We start from the raw sequence: 20,544 nt of genomic DNA, 5'->3' as shown, positions 1-20,544 counted from the left end.
CAAACCTGGACTCCGGCGATAGTTCAGGGAGCCAATGGACTTTTTTCATCTACCATCCTAACCTGCTCCTTCTGTGGGCCGGGCCTGGGCGAATGAAGCCGTCCCAAACCGGTCCAGTAAGCCCATCCAGTATACCCATGGTTCGCGAAACCAGGCCCATGGATTGCCTCCGTTTTCTCTCCCGTGTACATCGAGCTACCTGCGCAGTCGAATGCGCCGCGTCCGCCGCACCCGCCGTGTGTCGGAGCTCGGCGAACCACCGCGTCGGCTGGCCCGTCCGTTCCCCCCCCCCCCCCCGGCATCCCTCTCTCTCGTGCAACGCACATCGCTTTCTTGGCTTCTCCGAGATGGAGCAAAACGTTCCTTCTCATCCGCCGCGGGCTAGGGTTTAGCCGCAGGCTGCGGCGGCTGGCAGGAGGGAGACGGCGCGACAGTGGGCGGCGGCGTGGCGCCATGTCGATGGGGCGGTACCTTTTTCGTGTGAGTTTTTTTAATGGGTGTTTGTTAGAGAATTTCTTTTTTTTGGGTGGGTCGGTGGACTGCTAAAAGACTTGAGAATGGTGCTAGCAGGATTGATCGCTTCGTGTTGCTTGTGACGCCGGATTAGATGGCCGAAGTTTAGCTTAGGGGGTGTTGCGAGACGAATCCATTATGCCTAATTAGTCAATGATTTGGCAATGCGGTGCTACATAAACATGTGCTAATCATGGATTAATTAGGCTTAATAGATTTGTCTCATGAATTAGCCCCGGCTTATGCATTTAGTTTTATAGTTAGCTCATGTTTAGTCCTCCTAATTGGTATCCAAATATCTGATGTGATCCGAACTAAAAATTAGTCCTTGATCCAAACACCCCCCTTAGACTATGCCGTTACAAGACCAACTTTGGATATGCAAGATTAATTTTCAGGGAATGGATTATTTACCGAGAGCTCCTTATTGGCTCCATGATGTGAGTACTGATGAATTCCAACACTATTGTTCTGCTTCTGGACATCCCTGAACACGTGGCATTGTTGTGAATTAGTAGCCGAGCTGTAAATGCATTTCACATACCAAATTAATTAACACAGGAGCCATCGGTGGACAGCTACATAAGGTTCCATGTCTCAGTTCTGTTTATGCAATGACAACACTTTATGGTTTGAATCTGTTGAGGGGCAATGGACGTGATAGCAGTTCTGCCTGCCTGGTTCTTCTGGATACAGTTATAAAAAGGTATAAGACCAACTCGGCGTCTTTAACTGAAACTTCATTTGCTCGATCTTCGAATTGCACTTAATCTTGTTCAAATGGAATCCCATTTTTCTTATCTTATTGAATGACCGTCTGAGACTAATTTATACTGGCACTGTGGCTCATATATAAAGTAGAAAGATTTTGTGGTGGATCATGGTTCAATATTTCTGTTCCCGTGTCACGATTAATAGAAAATGAACTATGGTTTCATATCCTTTGGCAAAAACTGTCTTGGTTGAAGTGGCATAGTTTCTGATTTACCAAGGATCTTTATTTCTTTGCATATGGGCGTATGACCCCATTTCTAATTCCGAATTTTGGTATATATCTTGAGTTTCAGTCCATAAAATGGTTAGGGCAGCAGGCAAAACTAACTAACTTTGGTCATCTAGATTATTGGGTAACAGAAACACATTTTCCTTTGTCAGGACATGGTATTATGGCCTCCAAACTCTCTCTTTGCGGAATCTGTTGAATGTTTACGCGTCTTTTACCTTCCTATGTTATTGCGGGCTTCTTTGCTCCATGCTTTGGTAAACTATAATCTGTTTGTTACATGCATAATATCTCTAGATATGGTGAATTCTTACCTCACTGAGGAATGCAGTGTAGTATGTTACATGCATAATATCTCTAGATATAGTGAATTCTGACATCACTGAATAAATGCAAATTACTCAGATACACTGTACATGTGTATATTTTGGTTAGATTCATACACATACATTTATGTAATAGATACATTCCGTTTTCCTGTGAACAATAGACAATCTTACTCTATATTCATCGTATGATGCTCAGAGGCATATATAGTACCGGTATTCATTCCATAGCACCTTCGATTTTATGGGAAAACTACTGACGTCTACTATTTTCAGGGTCTCATTAATTTTATAGCTGTGATTAAAACATAGGATTCTACTTATTTTGTTGTCGTAAAATTACCTTTGAAATTATAGGTGCTCTCTTATCAACCCACTAACGAGTCTACTGACTACTTAGGTGTTCTTCAATGAAGAGAACAGCTTTCAGCTCAACCCTTTGGTGTTCATTTGCTCTGTAGCTGGCCTTTGCATTCAAGAGGCTAAATTTATCTAAGTTGAATCAGGTGTAGCCTCTTGGGTAAAGAGCATGCAAAGGCATCTGTGGGTAAGCAAGGATTAGACTCATTGTTGAAAAAGATGAAATTTTAAGCTATGGTGATGCCGAGAGAACAATGGATGCCTGCATTCCTGTTCTTGACCTCATTGTACACACGAAATTCCATCTCTTATATGGTATTAATTGATCAAACTTCTTGACATGCGCCATTGATAAAGCTGTGCAGGTTTGCCATCCTACTCCCTGTGTTTTTCAGTAAAAGCTTGAAACATTGTATATAATACTATGACTACCGTTTTTTTTTCTGTGGATATATATTTACAGAAAAGCCATGTTTTCTCAAGTGAATGGCCAGCAGAATGCAGATTTTTTTATTTACAGTATGTCAGGGAAAAACTTTATAGAGAAATCTATTGGTGTAGTTTTTTGTGTGGCCACTGGCCTATCATTTAGACATTTTTTTTAATATTAATGGTCAAGTTGAGAAGTTTGGTTGCAGCGGTACCAGAGTCACAGGGACATTCCTTGCTTACTCGATCTTGCCTTGTTTAGGGTCAGTGTCTAGCTATTCTAGTTGGTCGTAGTAGGCTAGATATTCTTACTTCTGAGATAATTTTCACTGCCATTTTATTCTACATCTGGTTTTCTTAAGTGTTATATTGCTTATTGTGGTGCAAGCTTTTGTCTGATAGGGTTTGCATCACTGTCCACTTATACCGATTTTCTCATTCTTGCTTATATGTGCAGAAGCTTTCCATAAATAGAAAAAAATTGCTTAGTGAGTTCTTAAGGGGCACATGTGACAAACTTGAATGGGATCAGCACTAGTGGCTATGAGGCAACTGTACATTCAGAGCCCACTTTGTTTGTAAGTTGACATCTGAAGTATCTCATTCGTTTTGGTTATTTCATACATTTCGTTGATATGTTGGTCTCAAATAGATATCTTTCTGTAGACCTCTATGAGACGTTGAGAAGGCAAAAGAAAAGTGATTCTGATCCATTCGGCTGTGTGGTTCCATCATGCTCATTGGGCAAGCATGCTGCAATTGTTACTGGATCATCTTTTCAGATTATCTGGAACAACAAATCAGGTAACCTGGTCTTCTGCCCACCTGAGCTTATTATTTTCATTGGAAAAGCTTGGGCCCATATCTTGTTGGGTCCTAGGCTTTCTAGATGTCCCTAGAAAGCTCTGCTGCTGCTTGATATGGTTGAACCAAATGTAATGTTACTTCTGTGTTTTAATATATTTGTATGGCATATATGATTTCTCACTCTTGGTGAGGACCGACCAACAAAAGGCAAGGTACACGTGCTTGGATGATGTTGGCTCCATTGTAGAAGAGATGTTGGTTGAAGATGGGTGTTCATCTCCTGAGCTGGAATGTACCCTTGTTAAGGCAACCTTTGAGCTCGAAAAGCAAGACATTGAGCAGCTCATGATAGCATGAAGATTAACTTGAGTTCAAAACAAAATGCAAATGCTGTGAATGATTCTGGTGATTGAGCTGGAGTAATACAGCTGCAACAAATGCAAAATCACCCATTCATGTTGGGACAGGCCTGCAATGGTGGAGAACAATTCCGCTGATTGGTGAGACTCGATGCAAAAAAAGGCGAAGGGTAAGAAAACTGTGCCTAGCTCAAATTGATACTTGTTCTGATCAGGCTGCTAAGTTGGAATCGGATGGAGCTGATAGTAAGAGGGAGAGAAAATGAATTACATGTGAGGCTCTGAAGAAAAAACATGGAATGGGACCCTTGGAGCAGCATGTCAGTATCTCCATAAGAAAGTACATGAGGGCAATTGACACTTCACTAAGCAGTAGCAGGAATCTTGTCCTTTCTTTCTGCCCATCCAACTAGAATAAGAACTACAAACTCAATTCAAGACATGAAAGCGGACAACGAAGGTAGTCTCAGTGGTTGGAGTAGACCAGACACCTTCACCAAGAAGAAAAAGGAAAGCAGATAGAGGTGAGTGGTACCTGGGAGACCGGAGAAGAAATGTGGTCCTTGCAAAGGCGATTGTAGTCAGGAGTCAGGACTCTTGAGGTAACTATTAGACAAGACAACATCTATGTGAAGCAATACATGGGACAAAACGAAGTCAGTTGTAGGTAATGGCACCTGGGAGGTGGGAGCTGGCTCTGCATGGAACATGAGATGAATATGGATCAGTACTGCTGGGCCACTAAATGGGGCAAGAAGTCAGATGGGAGCGAAAGAAGACAAATGTGGATCAAGACTCTTCCTGGGGTAACAACGCCTAAATCGAGCAATGTTTGGATTGCTGACGTGGGAGATGGAGGATCGCATGCTTAATAAATCTTATGCAAGCTCCAGTGGGGGCGATGATCAAGGTTCAAAAGAACCTGCTGTTACCAAGAAAGGTGAGATGAAGGCTGATGAGCATTCGAACCATAGAATCTGGCCCCTTGAATTCAGGGGAACCAAATGAAGTTCCTGAAGGGTCATTCATAGAGGATCCCGACGTCCCTTACACTGAACTGGGCTGTTATAGGCCCACTAAAACATACTGCAACCAAATGAAAAATAATAACTTGTTGAGATTGGGGTGTTCCAAACAAAAGGAAATTTGTTCTGGCTAAAGCTTGGTCTGTATAAATTAGAAAAAAAAACTAAATGTTCTAACTTCCAACACATTCCTCTTCCTGCTTTCAGTGCGGCAGCGACGGGCGTTTGACTCGCGTAGGCGCGGCCATAGCAGCCGGAAGGACGGGCTGGGCTGGTGGCGGCGCTCCTCAGTCCTCGCGCACGGCAGATGGTGTCGCGGCAATCCATCCGGTGGGCCCCAGGGCGAGACGAAAGCGGAAGCTGCGCAAAAGGCCCAAAAAAAGAACCAAGGAGGATTCGGCCCACGCAGAGAATGTGTTCAGCGGGCCGACTTGGTTGCCGCCTGCTGAGGCCCAAGCCCAGAAAAGTCCCCCTTCGTTCTGCCACGGCTAGCTGCTATAGGCGCGACCGTTGGCGTTGGCGACCTCGCGCCGTGCCGACAACCGCCTTTGTTTCCACAGCATTTCTATCAGGGCGGGGGGCATCCTCGTGACAAGCGCCCAGCTGCTCCAGGTTAGGGTTCTGCTCCATTCCTTGGGTTCCTTCTGTATCGCATGCGTGAGTAATAACCCTATTCGCCCCGCTTTACTTCCCTTTGATCTTGAATTCTTTATCTGCGTTTGGCTTTTGTGTGTTCCCCTCCTGATTTTTTGCTGCTTTGCGGACGGTTAATTCATATGCTCGTGCTTCGTTTTGATCATATTCCTTCGTGTTGGCGTGAGCATCCAAAGCCATTGTTATACGAATTAACCGTCCGCAAAGCAGCCAAAAATCAGGAGGGGAACACACAAAAGCCAGACGCGGATAAAGAATTCAAGATCAACGGGAAGGTAAAGCGGGGCGAATGGGGTTATTACTCACGCAGGCGATACGTAAGGAACCCAAGGAATGGAGCAGAACCCTAACCTGGAGCACCTGGGCGCTTGTCACAAGGATGCCCCCCGCCCTGATAGAAATGTCGTGGAAACAATGGCGGTTGTTGGCACGACGCGAGGTCGCCAACGCCAACGGCCGCGCCTATAGCAGCTAGCCATGGCAGAACGAAGGGGGACTTTTCTGGGCTTGGGCCTCAGCAGGCGGCAACCAAGTCGGCCCGCTGAACACATTCTCTGCGTGGGCCGAATCCTCCTTGGTTCTTTTTGGGCCTTTTGCGCAGCTTCCGCTTTCGTCTCGCCCTGGGGCCCACCGGATGGATTGCCGCGACACCATCTGACGTGCGCGAGGACTGAGGAGCGCCGCCACCAGCCCAGCCCGTCCTTCCGGCTGCTATGGCCGCGCCTACGCGAGTCGAACGCCCGTCGCTGCCGCACTGAAAGCAGGAAGAGGAATGTGTTGGAAGTTGGAACATTTAGTTTTTTTTTCTGATTTATACAGACCAAGCTTTAGCCAGAACAAATTTCCTTTTGTTTGGAACACCCCAATCTCAACAAGTTATTATTTTTCATTTGGTTGCAGTATGTTTTAGTGGGCCTATAACAGCCCAGTTCAGTGTAAGGGACGTCGGGATCCTCTATGAATGACCCTTCAGGAACTTCATTTGGTTCCCCTGAATTCAAGGGGCCAGATTCTATGGTTCGAATGCTCATCAGCCTTCATCTCACCTTTCTTGGTAACAGCAGGTTCTTTTGAACCTTGATCATCGCCCCCACTGGAGCTTGCATAAGATTTATTAAGCATGCGATCCTCCATCTCCCACGTCAGCAATCCAAGCATTGCTCGATTTAGGCGTTGTTACCCCAGGAAGAGTCTTGATCCACATTTGTCTTCTTTCGCTCCCATCTGACTTCTTGCCCCATTTAGTGGCCCAGCAGTACTAATCCATATTCATCTCATGTTCCATGCAGAGCCAGCTCCCACCTCCCAGGTGCCATTACCTGCAACTGACTTCGTTTTGTCCCATGTATTGCTTCACATAGATGTTGTCTTAGTTACCCCAAGAGTCCTGACTCCCGACTACAATGGCCTTTGCAAGGACCACATTTCTTCTCCGGTCTCCCAGGTACCACTCACCTCTATCTGCTTTCTTTTTTCTTCTTGGTGAAGGTGTCTGGTCTACTCCAACCACTGAGACTACCTTCGTTGTCCGCTTTCATGTCTTGAATTGAGTTTGTAGTTCTTATTCTAGTTGGATGGGCAGAAAGAAAGGACAAGATTCCTGCTACTGCTTAGTGAAGTGTCAATTGCCCTCATGTACTTTCTTATGGAGATACTGACATGCTGCTCCAAGGGTCCCATTCCATGTTTTTTCTTCAGAGCCTCACATGTAATTCATTTTCTCTCCCTGTTACTATCAGCTCCATCCGATTTTCCAACTTAGCAGCCTGATCAGAACAAGTATCAATTTCAGCCAGGTACAGTTTTCTTGCCCTTCGCCTAGCCTGAAGCATCGTTGTCTTGCCTTCGCTGGCCGCGGCGAGCCAGTAGAAGAGCGGGAGGCGGCCTCCATGCCCGTGCATGTCGGGGGAGCAAGCGCAGGCAGCGACCCCCCCCCCCCCCCCCCCCCCCCCCCCCCCGAGTCAGCCCTCAAGCGGACACCACGGCTGCCGGCTCCACTAGTCCAGAACCGGCATGGTCATGACCGGCGACTCCCCTTCGCTGGATACCCCGCAGGTGTCCACGCACCGGATCAACATGCAGACCACCGTGGCGGCGAGGCCCAGGCCTCCCAGCCCACTACCTCCCACGCAGCGCGCGGAGCTGCGGACTAGGACGCAGAAAGGCGCGCGTATGCACCGCGGCCACCACGGAGCCAGAGCCGGTTGGGAGTTGCGTTGCCGCGTCGCACACCATAGATCCTGTCCCCAAAAGTACGGATCCGGCCCTTAGAAGCAGGGATCTGGATGGAGTAAGAACAGATCGAGAAAAATTTGAAGTTGGAAAGAAGAGTTGTCGTGGAGGAAGGTGAAGCACACGGGTGGCTGCTTTGTTGGGCACCGCCCGTTGGCCGTCGCCACCACGGCCGTTGTTGCCGGGGAGCCGCGGCGGCGGCGGCCGAGCTAGCCAGGAGAGGCGCTGTGCCGGCGGTGGAGGCGTCGCCCCTCGAGTCGCCGAGAGAGACGACGCGAGGGGTCCTAGGGATAGATAATGTATTGTTGTTGGCAATATCAATGGACATGGTCATATGCTCGAAATAATATTCATGCCCATTACAATATCCATATATAGATTCTAAAATGCAAGAGGTGTGTCCATTATATTAAAAAACCATATGTTTGTTTTCTATATTTTGTACCATGTTTTGCATTCTGAAACAGAGGTAAGTCGTTTTGACTTTTTTGGTTCATCCATTTTACTATGTATTTAGACATATTATTTATCTAGACTAGATGGATAGCAAAATGGGTGCTAAAAAATCAAAGCGATTTATAATTTGGAACGAAGAGAGTACGGTATTTCAGGCATTTTCAGCATAGCATACTTGAGTTCCTTCCGTGCTCAAAGTCTCGAGTTATTACTGCCACACTTGACTTCGAACATCCTGTGGAACGCAGGCATCTTTCCCGCTGCGACGGCCACGGACGCCTGCACCGAGCCAGCCTCCCTCCCAGCGAAGATAGCCATGGCGCCGTCCTGCTCCAAGGACGCCCTCTCCACCCTGACCGGCCTCCCGAACCCGAAATCCACCGCGTACGCCGGGAACCACGGCGACCCCGCTAGGACGACCTTGCGGCCGGGCGGCGCGGCTCTGAACCTGGTGATCCAGCTGCCGCTGCCGGCAAGCGGATCACGCTTCACCTCCGCCACAGCGTCCCTGATGGTCAGGAACGCAAGCGCCGGCCCGTCTGCCCCCGTGAGCTCCGCCCCACTCAGCGCCACCACGCACGAGACGACGCAGTTGCCGGCGTAGGCGTCCGGCACCCGCGGCGACATGTGGGCGCGGCAGCCGGCGAGGAAGACGGCGAACACCGGGGCCGCGTCGGTGAAGCCGCTGGCGAGCGCGAAGCTGACCCAGACGTGCGCTGCCAGCGTGGCGAAGGTGGATGGCGCCGCTCCGACGACGACTCCGGGTCCGGTGGCGGTGAGCCGCTGCTTCAGACGCCGCAGCGCGTGTGCGGAGAACGTGAATGTTCGCCGGCTGAGTAGGAGCGGGCGTTGCGGCGTCGGACCTTGTTGCTTCGGCACAATCTGAAGGGTATACATCAAATATGTTCAAAATATTCACTTTCACCTCTTAATCTAAAAAAACCCTGAGGCTCTGTTTATATAGTTCCCAGGATTTGAGAGGAACGAGAAAACGATCTAATAATAAAATGGAAAGCACTTTTCTAGTTTCAATTCATAAGATCCAAACAGGCCCTAATAAAAAGGAAAAGGAAAAAAACAGCTGCACATATGTTTTGAATAGAAGTACAGAACTACTGTCACAACAGTGTTCAATTCAGTCTGCTAGCTTTGGATCCTTCTTTGAAGCTGTTAGCAAGCAGGAGATAAAGAAACTTTTTTTTTTCTTAACACAACTGGGACTGCGAGGAGTTCTGACTTTCAATTAAGGGAGAAAAGAGTTCACCTTCTCAAAAACGAAAAAGAGTTCATCCAGTTTTTAACAAAAGAGTTGACACAACTATTATGGTCAATGGTTAATTAAACCGAAATGATTAACCCAAAATGAGTCCGCCTTAAGTCATCGTTGCCAAGCTCAACATTATAGCCAAGCAACTTCGACTTCTTTACAATGGATCAAAGTCCAAGCCTTAGAGTCGGTTTGTTTGAACTACACCTTTTGAGGTTTTAGCTGTTGGTTTTTTATCATTGGCTTTCGTAATATTCAGCTTATCAGTAGACCAGAAGCCAGACAAGTTACTCTCAGCGATGCTTTTCAGCTTTTACTTCATTTATTTACTCAAAAACCAGGTTTTCCGCCTTTCTAAAAGCTAGCTCAAAAGCCGGACTGTTTGTCTCAGCTTCTGGCTAACAGGAGCCGGCAAAAAGCCCAAACAAACAGGGCCTCAAAGTCACAATAAACACCTGCAATGGAAACTGACACCGTCTTAAAAAGACCGCCGCATCATCGTTGCCAAGCTATGTCGCACCCTACAACACAGGAGATCCAAGACTTTGGCAAAGTTGCCAGAAGATGAGAACTGACTGATGCCTTAGAGCAAGTTCACCAGATCGACCACCGGTGTTCATATTTGATAGTCAATCTACAAATACTTAAACAGGTGAGGACATTTCTTGTGTAATGATGTATGTAACAATTGTTTGTTTGGTGCGGAGAAATGTAACGCAAACGTAAATGATAATAAGCTCCGGGCGTTACCGGCGGGATGATATACGTTTGAACTAATTCATTTACGTTTCCCTTACTTTGGAACCAACCAAACAGCAGATAAGTTCGTTGCCACGGAAAGGTAGTAAACTCACCCTGGGCAAGTCCGGCGCCGCCTGCCACAACAACCTGCGGGCCAACTCCTGGTCGCCGTCGAAGCGTACGAACCTCCGGTCATGTAGGGGCTCCGTCCAAGTCCAACCAGAGCTGGTGGCACCGGCAGCCACGGCCGACGCGGCCCACATCTCCATGAACCGAAGGAAGCCGATCCCGTCCGTGGCGACGTGGTTCAAGGCCACCCCTAACGCGATTCCTCCGACGAATTCCGTCACCTGCACAGCACAGCACAGCACATGGGGGCCATGGCGGGGACATTCTACTTAAGCTTAGGAAGCCACGGTCGGAGCTCGGCTACAGGGCATACGTCGGTCACGTGTACATACATACATACATACATACGATACACATACCTGCGCCGCGAACATCGGCGCCGGGAGCTCCTCCCGGCGGATATCCGGCACAAGCTGCGGAAGCGCGTCGACGTCCAGATCCACCGCGCCATCGTCGTCCTCGACGCCGACAAGGCTGGCGAGGTCGAGGTCTGTCTCCGCCTCGACGAACGCGACGCCGGCATCCTCACCGCAGACGATGGTGACCGTGCCCAGCTCCGGCGAGTAGGCGAGCTCGCCGGCTAGCGTGTGGAACGCTGGGAGGACCGCTGCGAGGGAGGACCTGAGGCCGCGGACGACGTCCGGGAAGGGGACTTGCTGTCGATGAGCAGCAGCAGCGGGGAAGAGGAAGACGTGGCACACGGGTGGCAGCGCCGCCCAGCGCGTGTCCAAGGGGGAGAGCGGCACGACGACGTCGACGTCGACGCGGCGCCGTTCCCTCGGCGTGCCGGCGGCGGCGGAGGGAAGCGGGACGACGGTGCTGGCGCGCCTCGCGCGCACGGCGGGCGGCATGTTCAGGTTCAGCAGCTCAAGGATTTGATCGAGAAGCTTTTCATCATGCCTTTAATTGGAGGCTCCGTGCAATTCCAAATAAAAGCACGATCGAGCTTGTTGTTGCGGGATGTGATCAGTCTGCAGATATATAGGTAAATTAAATTCTAATCGCACGCGTGCACACACACCTGATGTCTGATGCTGACCATCACCGGGCCAAATATGTGATCACGTTTTCTTGACTCTTGTGATCATTATATATTGTACTATCCATCTCATGACGACAGGCCACGCTAAAGAGGAACCGGATGCTCTGACGTCGGCCGAAGCTACGTCACGGTGAGCAAGTGCAAGTGGTGGTGGTTCCACTTCCTTCGCAGCTGCATTGTCTTGCGGCCCAGTCCGGCCCAAGCCCAACACACGGCTGCTGCCCAAGCCTTTTGTAGCTTTGTTTCGCATACAATGATCCAAGAGGTGGCCTAATCAAGTCTATAACTCAGTCATACACGATCCAACAAGCATGGAAATTTTACTACATCTAAGGCATACAGTGATTAGTCCACCATAATAGGACCATAGAAACTGCATCTATGAATTAATCATAGAAAAACAGAGATCAAAAGTTAGAGCAAAAATTTTGTACTAAAACATACCATATCATAGGTTTACTGTGTAGATCTACTCATGTGGAGTCCAACAAAATTCAATTTTTTATTTTATGATTTTTCTATAATTTACTATGATTTTTTCAAAGATTCAGCCGAAATAAATATAAAAGAAAAAGAGAAAAAACACCTAGTGAAACAACCAGGGAGGTCATATGTCCGGTTTGAAAAGATGGGGGGACTTATGTCCGATTTTCTAGTTCAGGGAGGCAAAACTGGCTTTTGCGACGGTTGAGGAAGACAAAATAGACTTTTTCCTTTTGTTTCAAGTGAAAATAGCAGTTGTCAACTATGACCTATATGCTGCTTCCTCCGTCCCAAAATAAGTGTCGCTATGCTGTTTGTGCTGTTAAACTTTGTTAAATTTGACTAGGTTTGTACGAAATATTAGCAATACTTATATATCCAAATAAGTTTATTATGAAAATAAATTTAACGATCTATCTAATGATACTAATTATGTACTATAAATATTAATATTTTCTTGTATACTTTTGGTCAAAGTTAAAAAGATTTCATTCCTCGAAAATGAGAACGACACTTATTTTGGGGCAGAAGGAGTACTTATTTTGGCACCCGAATATAATATGGCGAAGCAAATAAAGCAACGGTCTGTCTTATCTTTTATATGACTATCTTATCTTATTGTTACTGATTAGAGGTTTTGATAGAGTCTCCATATTAACTCTTATTAGATATGCTAGAAAAGCAAATAAATCCTACAAATTTTCAAAATAATCAGACAAGTAGAGATTATAGATAAACTTTGTTTATTTCGTGTAGTTTAGGCAAGTAGGATTGGCTCTAGGTGGGAAACTCTCTGTGAGTTTAGGCAAGTAGAGATTATAGATAAACTTTGTTTATTTCGTGTAGTTTTAAGTTAGAGATCTGAAAATTTTAGTGATCCAATTCACCCCTCTCCTCTTGGGTCATATCTTTGGACCTAGAACGATCCATGATTCCCTACAACAACTAACAACATTTTTGGATCTGCTCAATTGGATTGCGGTACCAATCAACCATAACCAGAAACCCAATTGTCCAAAATAAGAAGAGGGAAAAAACACTGGTACCGAGTGAAATGACTCGTTAAAGATAAAGAGAGCTCCGTGTAGGTGTGTGCTGGTAACACCTCAGGAAGCGATGCTTTCTAAATAAAATGAAAAAAAGGAAAGCTCATAACGAAAGTAGTATCATTGAGTTCTACCTTAAAAACCCTCAAAAAAAAAAACACAGACTGCATTTTCGCTGCGACAGATAAAGGTAGTTTCGAGTCACGTACCATGGCTGTGATTTTCTCTTCAAAGCAGAGTTGAGTTGTGCTTCCCTGCTACAGGAGCCTTCTTCTTCCTTCAGAAAGACCGCAGGGCCTCCATCTCTCGTTGCTGGGAACGCTATCAGAGCGCGCGCGCGCGCTCTCTCTCTGTGACTCCTTCAGGATGCAAGAGACGCATAGCCCAAAGTCAGATTCACATGAACCTGCCTCGAGTTATTCATTTATTGTTGTATTTGTATATCCCTAGACTCAACGGAGTAATATAGGGCTGATCCTTATTATAATTATAATTAAAATTGCTTGACTTGCAGTGATCGAGTTTAGTCTCGCTCTTAATTGGACAGGACTAGCGCGCGACCAGCGGAGCACGTGAGCGGCGTGTGGTCCCCAGCGAAGCACAAGATGTCGCTTTCACTGGCCTGGTCGCTAGTGAAGCATTACATTGTTCTCCTATATGTGAAATATGCAAATAACCCACCCTAGAACAAACTAGTAGCAAACATTGTTGGCTTGACCTCACTCAACTATCATGGTGAAATAATGATGAACGATTCGACAAAAAGCCAAATTCTCAGTCACCTGTGCGACACTGTACAAATAGTACAGTATTTATATGTGTGGGATTCTTCGATAATACAAGCTAATTTCCGTTTTTGCACCTATCTAATTCCGTAACCAAAAAAGTACATTCCCCTACGGATAATTTAGTCCTTTTTATCACAAACTGAGTGACGTAGTGAGAAGTAATCCTTTCACCTTGAAGCGTTCCTCTTTTTTTCCCCCCCCCTCGTCCCTCACCTCAAAAGCGTCGGTCAACATTTTCAGTAGATCATCGACCAATAGTCCTAATTACAAGTTGATGTCATTGCCAGATTATTTTGTCCCTTGATCAATACACTAGTAGAGAAACGACCTTTGATCCACTTCGAAATTTAGCTGTAGTCCCGGTATTTTTCGCGCCCGGGACTAGAGAAACCTTTAGTCCCGGTTGGTAGCTTCAATCGGGACTAAAGGTCCCTGCCCAACGGCTACTGCGGCAGGCTTTTGCTGCAGGGGACCTTTAGTCCCGATTGGAGCTACCAATCGGGACTAAAGGTTAACTTTTACTCCCGGTTGGTCCCTCCAACCGGGAGTAAAAGTCTACTCTCGGCTGGAGGCTCCGTCCGGGAATAGAAAGGGACCTTTAGTCCCGGTTGCTGTCTCCCACCGGGACTAAAGGTCTCCAACCGATTGAGCATGTGGATGGGCTGCGTGGGCCTCAACTGCGTCGCCTGAGCCTGACCTGACCTGACACTACCGGAGCTTCCGCCGTACTACAGCCTTTCTTCCAGCTTATTCGCGTCGCATGGCAACAAGAGACGACGACGACCCGGACCCATGCATCCATCCAAAAAGCCCATCACCATTCCATCCAATGGATGATCATCAGTCACCACGTCGGAAACAGGGATGTGATCTGTACACTAGCTACTGCACCTTGCTGTGTTGTGCTCCATGCACCGTCACCCTTCCTGCTTTGCCGTGGCCATGCTCTTGTTCGATCCGTCGGACACAGCAGGGGTGCAAGTCCGTATATTGCACCCTGTGGACAACGCAAGAGCTAGTACGTGATGCATGCCGTCCATCCATCCGGATGTCGCATATGTACATTGCCTGTTGGTGTCATGTATGTATGGTATGGGTAGTTGATGAGTTTATTGTGGGCGCGATTTGTCTGGTCATGTGGTCTAGTACATCTACATGCATGCACTTTTGAGTTTATTCGGCGACAAGCTTTAAACGCCCTGTTCGCTGTTAGAACCGAGACTAAAGGCTGCATTAGCTTTAGTCCCGGTTGCTGTCTCGATGGGCCGGCTCGACCTGAAGCCCACACATAGGAGAGAGCATATACCAGAATGGAGCGGCCCAGTACGCAATATGCTGGAATTGCTGGCCAGTCCCACTTATTAGCACCACCTCGCTTGCTCAGAAGAGTTAAAGCTAACTTAAAAGCTCAGCTCTGGAGCCATGCAGCACGACTTTACTTGAAACGGATCTGGTCTATAGGATCGTACCGCTGCATCCTTATACTTTAGTTTGTACAAAATGTTACGTATATTCTAGCAGCGTAGAATGCGTATTCGAAAGCAATCATCAAAGGAAAATAGAAACAAAAAAAAAGAAAATAGAAAGTCCCGCTAGCAGCGTAGAATGCAAACGAATCATCAATAGAAAAGAAAAAGAAAAAGAAAATAGAAACCCGGTAACAGCGTAGAATGCGAACGAATCATCAAAAAAAAAACGGTAGCAGCGTAGAATGCGAACGAATCATAAAAAAAATAGAAACAAAAGAAGAAAACCTTTAGTCCCGGTTGATAATACCAACCGGGACTGAAACCTTTAGTCCCGGGCCTAAAGGAGGGGCCCTTTAGTCCCGGATTCGTGCTCCCGGTTGGGAAATCGGGACTGAAGGGGTTTCCCAACCGGGAGTAAAGCCCGTTTCTGTACTAGTGATATTGGCATCATGATATACGTGTGCTTCATACATAGAGCCTATTTGGCAAGGCTTCTAAGGGCTTCGGCTCCTCTAAACTAGCTACTGTAGCAGAGAGCCGTTTTTCTCTCTCCTCGTGAAATGAACTAGGAGCCCGAAGAAGCCACATTTTCTAGCTCCTCCGGCTCTGGCTCCTCTGGCACTGTAGCATGGAGCCGGAGCCAGAGGGAGCCCTCCCAAAGAGGGCCATAGCCAATGTGGAAGGTTGTCACTACCACAAAAAGTTTGATCACCATCGTGAATTTCATCGCCGGTTATGTGAGAACTAACGGTGATGTATTTCACACTAGTACAGCATACCTCACTACTGCCGGTTCAGAGGCAGAGGAGACGCATAGAAGGGTGACATAGCCAATGGACTTGCACTTTGCGATTGGTCTTGTTCATGGCATATCCATTCTCTATCATCATCATCATTATTTCTAAACACATTTGAAATACCAATATTATGTAGGTAACCAATTCCTATTTTTATCATTATGTAAATGTAGGAAGGAGCTCACCTTATAACCAATGGTTGTTGTATCTGTAGGTGTTATATATGTCCCCGTCAATCTCGGCCACACTACTGCCCTGGAGCACGGTGTTAGAATTAGAGTTATATTCCATAGTGTGAAACGTGTTGTCCATGTATAATGTAAGCGTGGTGCACACGGTCTCGTTATCTATGATTGGAGATATTCTAGGACATGCGCTTCCATGTTTAGAGTTACCTTAATTAAGTCGTACTCCGGTTAGATCTCCAATCTTGGATTATAGCGCAAGGCAATCTCCTGCGCTCCTGTACTCTTATATATACATAACATGTAACCGTGGTGAGTCAAGATAGGCAGCCACGTTTCTTCCAACTTTACATGGTAATCAGAGCCTCTCTTCCAATAGTACATCCAAAGTCGCCGACTTGAAGATCGTCGACTCAAGATCGCCACGAGCCCTGTATCGATCAGGGACGCGCAAGATCTGAGCCCTGTTTCGATCAGGGACCGACGCCGACGACCATGGCCTCCTCAAGCACGACGCCATCGCCCTTCGGCAAAGTCTCCGAGAAGCTCAAGCGAGACAACTATCTCCTCTGGAGGGCGCAGTTCCTTCCGGCTGTTAGAGGAGCAGAGCTTATGGGGTTCCTAGATGGAACCACCCCAAAACCACCCAAGAATCTAGAAGCTGATCAAGACGATGGTAAGAAGGTGATGATCCATAATTCGGAGTATAGCTCCTGGATGAAGAACGATCAGCAGGTTCTGAGCTATCTGCTGAATTCTCTCTCCCCCGAAGCACTTGCGCCGGTGGCTTCAGCAACCACGGCGGCAGAAGCGTGGGGAGTTCTGGAGAAGATGTTTGCTGCACAATCAAAGGCACGGGTTGCAAATCTTCGTGTCCTCCTGTCTACTACAAAGAAGGGTAACATGTCATCTGCTGCTTATTTTACCAAGATGTGTTCATACAAAGATGAACTTGCCGCTGTTGGGAAAGTTGTGGATGATGATGAGATGATTCACTTTGTCCTTAATGGACTTGATTTTGACTACAACCCTTTTGTCACTTCCATGCTTGGTCGTGACCTTTCCTTGAGTGAGTTATATTCGCAGCTACTCATCTTTGATCAGCGTATGGAGATGTTCCAAGAGAACGGGCAGTTCCAATCTTCGGCCAACATGGTAGGACGTGGTCGAGGTTCTGGAAGAAATTCTGGAGGACGCGGCCGTGACAACAACCGTGGTCGTGGGCGCTCAAATCCAGGCCGTGGAGGCGGTCGTGGTGCTCCAAATTCAGGAAGAGGCAATGCACCTAAACAAGGTCAAAGTAATGATGATCCAATCTGTCAGATATGCAAGAAAGGGGGTCACTTGGCTAACCGCTGCTGGTATCGATATGAAGAAGATAGCAACTATCAGAAGACAGTTGGTGCAGCAAATACTGCATACAGCTATGACACAAACTGGTATGTGGATAGTGGAGCCTCGGAACATGTTACCGGGGCGCTTGAAAAGATGACAATGCATGATCAGTATCAAGGCCAAGATAAGATCCACACCGCCAGCGGCGCAGGTATGAAAATTAGTAACATTGGCCATGCAATTTTACATACCCCTGATAAAGATCTCCACTTAAATAAAGTGCTTCATGTTCCTTCCATAAAGAAAGATCTCCTTTCTGTCCATAAGCTCACTCGAGATAATGATATCTTTGTTGAATTTCATCCTAACTTCTTTCTTATCAAGGATCGGGAAACGAAGAGAATCCTGCAGCAAGGTAGATCCTATGGCGGCCTTTATCCTATCTCGGTAGAAGCACCCATTAAGCAAGCTTTTGGAGTCAGTAGACCATCTACAAATAAATGGCATAATCGGCTTGGTCATCCGGCGTTTCCTATAGTTGAGAAGGTCATTAGTTCAAATAATCTCCCTTGTGTTAGTACTAAACATCTTGAGTCAGTGTGTAACTCGTGTCAGATGGCTAAAAGTCATCAATTACCCTACTCTGTATCTACTAGTGTTTCTACCCATCCTTTGGAGTTAATTGCATCAGATGTTTGGGGGCCTGCTCCTATATCCATGGGTCAATATACATATTATGTGAGCTTCATTGACGATTTTAGTAAATTTACATGGATCTACCTTATCAAGAAAAAATCTGATGTGTTGCAAGTTTTCCAAGAATTTCAACAATTGGTTGAGAGGAAATTTGAGAGGAAGATTAAAACCGTTCAATCAGATTGGGGAGGTGAATATGAGAAGCTTCATTCCTTTTTCCGCCGCATTGGCATTATCCACCATGTTTCTTGTCCTCATGCCCATCAACAGAATGGAATAGCAGAAAGAAAACACCGTCATATTGTGGAGGTCGGTCTAGCTCTTCTAGCCAATGCCGGCATGCCCCTAAAATATTGGGGTCATGCCTTCTTAACCGCAGCCCATCTTATTAATATGCTTCCAAGTAAAATTCTCAATTTTGATACACCACATGAGCGTCTACTGCATGAGAAACCAGATTATTCCTTCCTCCGTGTTTTTGGCTGCGCGTGTTGGCCTAACCTAAGACCATACAATGCTCATAAGTTAGCATTTCGTTCCATCCAGTGTGTTTTTCTTGGCTATAGCACACTGCATAAGGGTTACAAATGTTTGGATCTTGATTCAGGTCGTATCTATATCTCTCGTGATGTTATTTTTGACGAAGATGTTTTTCCCTTTTCCAAGCTTCACCCAAATGCTGGACCCCGTCTTCGTCAAGAAATAAATCTCCTGCCTAGTCACCTTTTAAATTCAGGGGGTGTAGATTGCATTGCTAATGATACTAATATATCTGTTGAAGACTCAGCTTGTGTGCAGGATCCAGGGATGGAAAATTATCCAGAAGACGTCGCCCCTGATGTTTTTCAAATGCAGCACACGGATCCGTTGGGTGCCAATGATCTGAGCTCCGATCCCAGAGCAGATTCTCCTGCCCTGCAGCCGGTTCCTGACCAGGTTTCCAGTGCACCCATCGAGGCAGATTCGCCTGCGTCTGATGGCCCTTCGACGCATGGGGGGCTCCCCTCTGGGCCTGCACCGGCACCTGCGTCGCAAATCGCGACGGCGGCACCTGATAACGGCAGATTTTCGAACGCACAAGGATCTGGTGCATCTTCACAATCCTCTCCAGCGGTCACAACTGAAGCACCTCCTGCTCATCATCGTACACGCTCAACATCCGGCATTGTAAAACCTAAGATTTTCACGGATGGTACGGTTCGATGGCTGAACTATTGTGCAACGGGAGAACCTACTCGTTTTCATGAGGCTTTAAATGATCCCAAGTGGAAACAAGCCATGACCGAAGAATACTCAGCCTTGATAAAAAATAAGACATGGCATCTCGTTGAAGCAGAGAAGGGCAGTAATCTTATTGACTGCAAATGGGTTTATAAAATCAAAAGGAAAGCTGATGGTTCGATTGATAGATACAAAGCTCGTTTGGTGGCAAAAGGATTCAAACAACGATATGGAATTGATTATGAGGATACGTTTAGTCCTGTGGTCAAGATTGCTACAGTGCGGTTGGTTCTGTCAATTGCTGTATCCAGAAATTGGTGTTTAAAACAATTGGATGTACAGAACGCGTTTTTGCATGGTGTTCTGGAAGAGGAAGTATATATGCGACAACCGCCTGGTTTTGAAGACCCAAGTAAACCTCAGCTGGTATGTCGACTTGACAAGGCAATATATGGCCTAAAACAAGCTCCAAGAGCATGGTATGCAAGACTTAGCTCCAAACTTGTGAAGCTTGGATTCAAGGCTTCCAAATCTGATACATCTCTATTTATATATAATAAATCTGGAATTACAATTTACATGCTTATTTATGTTGATGATATCATTGTGACAAGCTCATCAAGTGATGCTGTTAAGGCTCTGCTTAGTGATTTGAGAGAAGACTTTGCCTTGAAAGATCTTGGTGATTTGCACTATTTTCTGGGAATTGAAGTGGCTAGAGATAACCGTGGACTACAATTGTCACAGGAGAAGTATGCTAATGAGATCCTAACACGGGTAGGCATTAAGAAGTGTAAAGGCGTGCCTACTCCTCTTGCTGTGACTGAACGTTTATCAAGTCAGGATGGGACGCCCCTCAGTGCAGAAGACAGTACAAGATACAGGAGCATTGTTGGTGCGCTCCAATATCTTACTATTACTCGACCAGATTTGGCTTTCTCAGTAAATAAGGTGTGCCAGTTTTTACATAGTCCAACAAGTACTCATTTTACAGCTGTTAAGCGAATACTTCGGTATGTTCAATACACCTCAGACACAAGCTTGTTTATTGCACGGTCAAGTTCTTTACGTTTGAGTGCTTTTTCCGATGCGGATTGGGCTGGTAATGTTGATGATAGGAGGTCAACTGGAGGATTTGCTATATTCATAGGACCAAATCTTATATCTTGGAGTGCAAGGAA

General features: G+C 46.5%; 1 protein-coding gene, 1 long non-coding RNA gene and 1 other non-coding gene across 6 annotated transcripts; 2 read left to right on the top strand and 1 right to left on the bottom strand.

Annotated features, from left to right (window-relative positions):
- Positions 1–301: 301 nt before the first annotated feature.
- LOC136483493 (uncharacterized) lies at positions 302–8,544 on the top strand. Of its 4 annotated transcripts, none has more exons than XR_010765462.1 (5): positions 302–480; positions 1,075–1,219; positions 2,243–3,209; positions 3,298–3,435; positions 8,413–8,544. It is a non-coding gene; the product is annotated as an uncharacterized lncRNA (long non-coding RNA). The 4 variants fall into 4 exon arrangements; XR_010765461.1 differs by having other exon boundaries at positions 302–953; XR_010765460.1 differs by having other exon boundaries at positions 302–1,219; positions 2,243–2,567; positions 3,089–3,209.
- Positions 8,084–11,346, bottom strand: LOC136483491 (BAHD acyltransferase DCR-like). The gene is made up of 3 exons (XM_066480574.1): positions 10,661–11,346; positions 10,286–10,522; positions 8,084–9,046 (listed from the first exon to the last, which is right to left on the bottom strand). The coding sequence occupies exons 1-3, from the start codon at positions 11,150–11,152 to the stop codon at positions 8,357–8,359; spliced, it is 1,419 nt and encodes a 472-aa protein (XP_066336671.1). The 5' UTR covers positions 11,153–11,346; the 3' UTR covers positions 8,084–8,356.
- Positions 11,347–17,080: 5,734 nt separating this feature from the next.
- Positions 17,081–17,213, top strand: LOC136484576 (small nucleolar RNA Z247). Its single transcript, XR_010766087.1, has one exon. It is a non-coding gene; the product is annotated as a small nucleolar RNA Z247 (small nucleolar RNA).
- The last annotated feature ends 3,331 nt before the right edge of the window (positions 17,214–20,544 follow it).

This window comes from Miscanthus floridulus, chromosome 9 (assembly GCF_019320115.1).
Source record: "Miscanthus floridulus cultivar M001 chromosome 9, ASM1932011v1, whole genome shotgun sequence".
NCBI lineage: Eukaryota > Viridiplantae > Streptophyta > Magnoliopsida > Poales > Poaceae > Miscanthus > Miscanthus floridulus.
Note: the sequence above shows the minus strand (reverse complement) of the source record. Positions and strands in the feature narration are given on the sequence as shown.